Here is an 8,486-nt window from a genome sequence, read left to right as displayed (position 1 = left end):
AGTTCAAGGGGTATGAATACTTTTGCAAACCACTGTATATGGATTTAATTACGATATTAGAATGATCCAGGTATCAAAATGTAGCTTTTAAAGCCAAGAATCTGAAAATGTAATTAGGTCATTTTGACCAAATTTGACTTAATCCTTATTTCGATATGATGGGTCACATATTTTGAACTTATTTTACATGAGTGAGTCTAGTTCGTGTTGGACCCAACAGAACCGTGGTACCCAAGCTACTGTCTCACCTGACATACATCCCAACTGCGTACGCACAGAGGAAAGAGTAGTCCATGGCTCCCAGCAGCTGTTTGTAGTTGCTTTTATCTGAGAACAGGAAAGCGTTTTGTAAGTGAATTTGTACTATTTTTCTGATTTAATTACAAATATTTTATAGGAAATTCTACATATAGAGTAATGATAAAACTAACCTTGTTTCATCAAGTGCAACGTTACTTTTCCATTGCCATTGCTGTGATTTCTTTTTTTTTGTAATTGTAGTAAAACAAACACAAAGACATAATATGCAAACAAAATGTCTTATTTATCCAACTAATGCTAAGCTGAAAGTCAAAGTTTTCAGTAGCATGATTATGGTAAAGACTGTCACTAACATTTTATACAACTTATATCAACTTATGAAAATTGTGTTATTTTACTCATATCGACTATATATTTGATCTAACTGTTAGCATTACAGTATGTACAGGTCCACAAGAGGCTTACTGTAGATTTTTCCTAAATTCCATCTTCAGCTTAGACATCTTTAGTTTTGGACAAACTATAAGTTTTCTAAAATGTTTGAGTGTGACAGGGGCTTTATGGTGAGTGGGGAAAGATAAAGAACCTATTTGAGCGTGGACCTCGCACGTAGGCCCACTGCTTTCCCACAGGCATCACAGACCATTGTCATGAAGTTCCATCACCATTTTGTGGTGGTTGAGCAGGTTATGCCCAGTTAGAACTCACACCAGTGTAGTTGAAGTCTACCCGTCAGGGTAATGAGAGCTTTCCCAAACCTAAGATTTGGGAAAGTGAGCCTGACTGCCAGCTTTGCAAGGTAGTCGGCTCTCTCGTTACCATTAATACCAGTATGCCTGGTACCCATTTAACAGTAATGCTATCTCTCCAAAGCTGGCTGACTGCTTCGGCACACTCCCAAGCCTGCATGACGTTAGCTCGTTAGCTGAACGTGCGTTTAATAAACGCGTTTATAGTTGTGATTTCTTGTTTCTGTGTGCAAATAATAATATAATCTTTACGTGAAAAACCCTTTTGAAATTTAAAACATAATAAAAACTTCCAACGTGATACATTACTTCAATAAAGACTTGTCRTGCAGTATACACTGATTTGTCTTAAATAAAAAAGCAATAGAAAAGCAGTTATCTTACTAGATGTAAACTTAATCAGGTTAAACTAATTGCATTAGGTGCTAAAAATCACAAGTATAAATGCACACAGGTAAATAAAATTTTAGCTTAACACCTCTGAGATCTAAAAACAGCTTCCAAAGATAGTTAAAGTTGAATATGGTAATCGAAAGAGATGTTTTCTTTTTTTAAAATACCAGTTTCAAAAATAAATCTTTTTAAAGCTGTAATCATAATACCGTGATACCGTGAAACCGTGACACTTTTGTCCGACGCTATTACACTGTCACATTTTCATACCGTCCCATGCCTAGCTATGAGTCTGATGAGCCGCCTACCAGACTGGTGTAGCCTTACTGCACTGGATGCGGACTCCCCTAAGATGTAAATCTAGTGGACCTGACCCCACTAGGACTTCAAGGGCTGCCATGGGTGTTGTTCTGATGGAACCTGTCATGTTCAGGCAGGCCATTATTTACACGAGTGAGCATCACTCTTGCTCTCTTCTACTGTAGATCTATTCGTTTCTCTTCTAGATCCATCTGATAACCATTGGGGTAGCACCCCAATAACTACCTGAAATTCTACAGAACCAGTATAAACACATTACTGCCTTCTTACACTTWTCATTTGCATGTCTTCTCCAGTTAAGTTTCCTGTCTAGATAGACACCCAAATATTTAACAGACTCTGACAAGGAAAGTTCTAAATTTTCCAATATTGAAAGTGAATAACCCTTCCTTCCTAATATAATGCTGACAGGTTAGAGACAGACCGGACCTAAATCAAAGGTTAGCGATGAACGAGACCACCACCTGACAGACTTCTGTTATCCGTCAGGTATTAAGAGTATTAAAAGAAACTCCACCTGCTCCCAGCCTACTTTCAAAAAGAAGAGCTGCTTGGACTAAAGGAAAATGGAGAATGTAAAAACTATGACAGAAAAAACAACACCCAGCTGGGTCAAAACCAGAGAAGAAAGTTACAGAATCTTGGTGCTGTTTAGGTTGAGACAGAAAAGAGACAGAGATTGAAATCTATCAGACAATACATACTTTTAATAGTCAATGTATTTTTAGCCAATAAAAGTTTGTCTTTCAAGAGTTTTAGGCTGTAAGTGACCCAAATAACTTGAGCATGTTGTAGTACACCCTGATTGTGTGCAGTCCACCCTATTATTTTCCCARGAGCAACATCTCTATTTACAGTCATGGCCGAAAGTGTTGGCACCCCTGAATTTTTTCCAGAAAATTAAGTATTTCTCCCAGAAAATTATTGCAATTACACATGTTTTGTTATACACATGTTTATTTCCTTTGTGTGTATTGGAACAACACAAAAAACAGAGGGAAAAAAGGAAAATTGGACATAATTTTACACAAAACTCCAAAAATGGGACTGACAAAATTATCGGCACCCTCAACTTAATATTTGGTTGCACACCCTTTGGAAAAAATAACTGAAATCAGTCACTTCCTATAACCATCAACAAGCTTCTTACACCTCTCAACTGGAATTTTGGACCACTCCTCTTTTGCAAACTGCTCCAAGTCTCTCATTTATGAAAGGTGCCTTCTCCCAACAGCAATTTTAAGATCTCTCCACAGGTGTTCAATGGGATTTAGATCCGGACTCATTGCGGGCCACTTCAGAACTCTCCAGCGCTTTGTTTCCATCCATTTCTGGGGGCCTTTTTGAAGTATGCTTGGGGTCATTGTCCTGCTGGAAGACCCATGTCCTAGGACACAAACCCAGCTTTCTGACACTGGGCCCTACATTGCGACCCAAAATCCTTTGGTAATCTTCAGATTTCGTGACGCCTTGCACACAGTCAAGGCACCCAGTTCCAGAGGCAGCAAAACAACCCCAAAACATCTTTGAACCTCCACCATATTTGACTGTAGGTACCGTGTTCTTTTCTTCGTATGCCTCATTTCGTTTTCGGTAAACCGTAGAATGACGTGCTTTACCAAAATGCTCCATCTTGGTCTCATCTGTCCACAAGATGTTTTCCCAGAAGGATTTTGGCTTACTTACATACATTTTGGCAAACTGCAGTCTAGCTCTTTTATGTCTCTGTGTCAGCAGTGGGGTCCTCCTGGGTCTCCTACCATAGCGTTTCATTTCATTCAAATGTGGACGGATAGTTCGAGCTGACACTGATGCACCCTGCACCTGCAGGACAGCTTGAACTTCTTTGGAACTTGATTGGGGCTGCTTATCCACCATCCGGACTATCCTGCGTTGCAACCTTTTATCAATTTTTCTCCTCCGTCCATGTCCAGGGAGGTTAGCTCCAGTGCCATGGGTTGTAAACTTCTTGATTATGTTGCGTGGACAAAGGAACATCAAGATCTCTGGAGATGGACTTGTAACCTTGAGATTGTTGATAGTTTTCCACAATTTTGGTTCTCAAGTCCTCAAACAGTTCTTTTCTCCTCTTTCTGTTCTCCATGCTTAGTGTGGCACACACAGACACACAATGCAATGATCGAATCAAATTCTCCTTTTTATCTGGTTTYAGGTGTGTTTTTTTAATTGCCCACACTTGTTACTTATCACAGGTGATTTTGAATGTGCATCACAAGCTTGAAACAGAGTTTTTTACCCTCAATTTTGAAAAGGTGCCAATAATTTTGTCCGGCCCATTTTTGGAGTTTTGTGTAAAGTTATGTCCAATTTGCCTTTTTTTCCTCTGTTTTTTGTGTTGTTCCAATACACACAAAGAAAATAAACGTGTGTATAACAAAACATGTGTAATTGCAATAATTTTCTGGGAGAAATACTTAATTTTCTGGAAAAAATTCAGGGGCGCCAACACCTTTGGCCATGACTGTATTTGTTTGACTGATTGACTAAAGTATCAGATGACGTGAAACTCCTCTTTTCATGCAAATGTACACAGAAACCAAGGAAGAAAGCCTGAGTCAACATAAGAAACTCTGTTGCTGAACCGGCTATGTCTAAATGGAGGCTTRGGTTTTGGCAAGTATGGATAAGGGAACAAAGCCCAGCATTGCTGAACTCAACTGGTAGTGCAGTCCTCAGTTCTGGCTTATATAAACTTTCTTATTGTTTCAGATATTCTTTATATAAATGTGAAGGAAATGTTTGTGTAAGAATTTAAAATCTCTGGAACTATGAAACCGTCACATAGTAAGAGTGGAGCAGATACCAACCAAAAGGTTTCCAGCTGCAGTCCATGTTAGAGTGAAATGATAGTGGTGTGGGCTCCTGGCTCCCGGTGCTGCCTGATCCAACAGTGGCTAGTTCACTGGCTGATGAGCAGTTCTTGTGAAGCTCACTCTGTCACAGAAGAGCACCAGTCGGTTAGTGACAAAACCAGCTTCAGTGGAAACTCTGGATTCAAACACATCTCTGTTTTATAACAAACACAAAATGTCTGATTTCTCATCACATTCAGTGTAAACTTAGCAGTTTGTTTTAGTTCTCGACCAAAGAAGAAATCATCCCATAAACGGTGTTTAATAAATGTACAGAGCATTATGCTTTAAAATATCACCCAGTTTAAAGTCTGAGTCACAGCACAGATGCAATGAAAACAGCCTGTACGGGGAAAAATAAAAGACATAATGAATTCCCTTCAGGCACCTACAGTAATTCTAACCAACGTTACCTTCACAATGCTAATAGGTTTCCTGGAAAGATGGAAGCTGGTGTAGAGCAGGAAGGTGAGGGCAAACGTCAGAGCTCTGTACCTGCAGAAAAAAAAACACATGTTTATTGTCATTACAACAGTCAACATGAACTACAACATTAGAGATGCAAGATGCTCAAGGACCCCTCAATAACTTCTATGCCCGCTTTGAGGACCCCAACACAACCGTTAGCACATGGTTTAGCGCCATGATCCAATCTGCGCCAAATTTTGTGTTCACCATCAGGGAGACCTGCTCAACATGTTGGGTGTGTAGTTTAATGCAATCAATTCAGCCCCGCCCACTTTGCACACAGATCTGCACCAAATTTGGTATGCATCATCAAAAAGACCTGCTAAACACATTAAAGAGTAACTTTTTTTAATTAAAATTTTTTCATTTTATTTTTAACAATTACATACACACAACAAAGAACAAAAAAACATGCAATCAAAATAAAATCAAATGAAATGAAAGGCAGCAGAAGAATAAATCTTATATCCACCTCTTTTTATATCCAAAATATGTTCAAAATAAAAGTAAATTAAAACAAAAATCAAAACAACTGAAACCACACAAAAAACTAAAAACAAAGTGATCCAGGGAGATAAAACGTGTCGGTCCCAGACTGAGCTGTCTTGTTCATTTTAAATGAAACATGGTATATGTGATGAAACTTTACTTTTTACAAAACATAAATTGTTTAGAACAATCAGAAATGTTAGCTTGTCAGATTAAGCTAGCTGTCACGTTCCCTCGTCCTGACCACACCTCCTTGCTCATCCCCCCACACTTTAGGCTGTGCCCATCAGTACGGATGCAAGATATATCGGCATTCATATCGGTATCGGCCGATATTGATCATCTTTTAGTATATCGTATCGGTCCGATAYGTAAAACTTGGGCAATATTAACTCTGATATTGATTTCCCACTTTTCAGTATGATTCGTTTCCCATCCAAGTCATCTCGACTTTGGCATGCTTCTCCTCCTGCATACTTTGTCCTAGAGCTGCCATTGTAATTTAAATTTGTAAAGCTCCTGTGCCAAATGATTGCTATGCATTTTGGTGCCTGTACAACCTATAGTTTTTGGAATATTAATGTTTAAAATCAAATAATGGGAGTTAATGGAGCCTTGTATTGGTCCAATACTGCCCCATGCTGTATCTACTCAGTACTGCACCATAGTTTAATAATATTTAAACTCAGTAGATCAGTGTTTACAATACAAACATGATTGTATTTTAATATTTCACTACAATATTGTCCTAATATTTCTTTATTGTTGTAATGTGTTGCAGTTTAGTGTCAACAATTGCATTGGCAATATGGCCTCTTTCAGCACACGTACAAACCTAACACTGGGAGTGACTACTGCATCAGCTCCTATAGTCTCATGGTGAACACTATGGGCTTTCATGTGGGAGATCAGGGTTCAATCCCAGCCATAAACAAAATATTTCATTAAAACTACATATTTTCTAATTGTCATATTCTCACACAATTACCCTCATTACAAACAACTGCTGACTTGGCAGGCACAAGCTGGTACTTGATTAGCAAACACATTTCAACTTGGTCACAGTTCAAGTTGCAGGCAAAGGCATGCTGAAATGGCATGCTACAAGGCAATGCACACTTGTTTTACATCGTAAAAACCCATGTCTGGTTATCTTTGTGTTTCTGTTTTGGGAGATGGTTGGTTGAGCAACATCTGTTTGATCATGATAGTGATATTTATGCCACGTAGTCAGGAATAACTGAAGTAGAGCCATGTCAGAGGTCTGGTCATTTATTTATGGTTTCAAGAAAAAACCCAAGTGTTTGTGCGTTTACGTATAAAATAATTTGTGTGTTTGTGTAATATTGGTAAATATCGGTTATCGGCCATAACAGCAATAATTATATCGGATTTCGATATCGGCTGAAATTTTCATATCGGTGCATCCCTACCTGTCAGTGCCCACATTGTTGGCATTTTTCAAATTTGCCTTGTGGCAGAGCTATCCTGTCACAGGGGGGTAAGTTACACTTTAATGTGTTAGTTTGAGGAGATCATTCTTACCCCGCCCACTTTTCACACAGTTGGCTCTTAATCACACAAACATGAATCAATCTGCACCACATTTTGAGTACATCATAAGGGAGACTGGATGCTTGTGTAGAAGTCTGACAAGATCACTGTGGCCCACTGTCCATCCGTCCGTTCACCTTATGAGATTATTTAAACAATGAAGGCCTGTGATGATTCCAACAAAACTGCTAACAGTTGGTCATCACTGAAGTGCGACAGGAGACATCAGCGATGGTTTGCATCGAGTTCTATCTTGTTCGTATTACTACTACTACTACTACTACTACTACTACTACTACTACTACTACTACTACTACTACTACTGTAAAGCCTCACACCTAATGCAACCTGATATAATTTGTCCTATTGTTTTGAATCTAAGGGTTTATATTGCGGTTGGGCGATAATTCCAAAAAAAAATTAATCATGATTAATTGTGTAATTTAGCTGATAACGATGCCATATTAATTGTCAATAATATGACAATTAATCTCCTGAAGTCCCAGGACCCCTGCACATTCTAGTCACAAGACTAATTTAAATCACTAGTGGGAAAGATACAGCCTCTCTAAGAATCTGTTGATAGTTGAGGTGAAACCAGAGCTATGACAAATAATTTGCAGCACTTTTTGTTAATGTTCATTACAACTGATATGCATTGCAGCAAAAGCCAGTGAAAGACAGGCAGATTCATAGAAAAAAAAAAAAACACCTCAACCCACGCTGCCAAATAAACGGAAAACCCCCAAACTCCTTTTAGAATGATGCCTGAAATTATTTGACAAGCGCCAAAAAGATCTACAGAATGAAGAAACAAAACGATGTGAAAGTTGAGTGAAGTTTGGCAGTGATGGAGAGACAGTGAGCTCGGGACTGAGCAATGAAATTTGACAGATTTAGATTTAGAGTTCAGATTTTATAGTTAGGGTATAATTTTGTGTGATTTGCCTTTAGCCAGTGTCTTTGAGTCGTAACGATGAGGTGATATTTAAACATGGAGATACAACAGATTGAGCTGCAGCAGAGCTACAGACAGATGGATCAAACCACAGTCTGAACCTTTTCAGAGAAGAGGGAACAGTCTTCGACAGATTGAGGACTTTGACAAGGAAGTAGGCAAGCCATTATTTGGAGATGAGAACTGTTAAAAATTACATATATTAAACTTACTGAATTTATTCGTGTATAATACGATCTCATGTACAGTATAATATGACCCCCCACCTTTCTGAGCTTAAAAAGCATAAAAAATTTAATTCTCAAACTACTTTCAATTTTTTTACAGACTTCAAGATTTTTCAGCCTTTGCAGTCTTTACACACATCAGTAAAATGATCATTGGACTGTTCATTTTATTTTAACAACATATGTACTAAAA

The 8,486-nt window shown here is 38.4% G+C and overlaps 1 protein-coding gene across 1 annotated transcript in view; it reads right to left on the bottom strand.

Moving 5' to 3' along the window:
- Nucleotides 1–8,486, bottom strand: part of slc37a1 (solute carrier family 37 member 1) — a gene marked incomplete in the record, with an annotated part of 52,582 nt that overhangs the window by 36,069 nt on the left and 8,027 nt on the right. The window contains 3 exon segments of the mRNA XM_014031859.1: nt 249–327; nt 4,553–4,679; nt 5,011–5,092. Of these exon segments, the coding sequence (XP_013887313.1) occupies nt 249–327; nt 4,553–4,679; nt 5,011–5,092 (288 nt within the window).

This window comes from Austrofundulus limnaeus, unplaced genomic scaffold (genome assembly GCF_001266775.1).
Source record: "Austrofundulus limnaeus strain Quisiro unplaced genomic scaffold, Austrofundulus_limnaeus-1.0 Scaffold1336, whole genome shotgun sequence".
Taxonomy (NCBI): Eukaryota; Metazoa; Chordata; class Actinopteri; order Cyprinodontiformes; family Rivulidae; genus Austrofundulus; species Austrofundulus limnaeus.
Note: the sequence above shows the minus strand (reverse complement) of the source record. Positions and strands in the feature narration are given on the sequence as shown.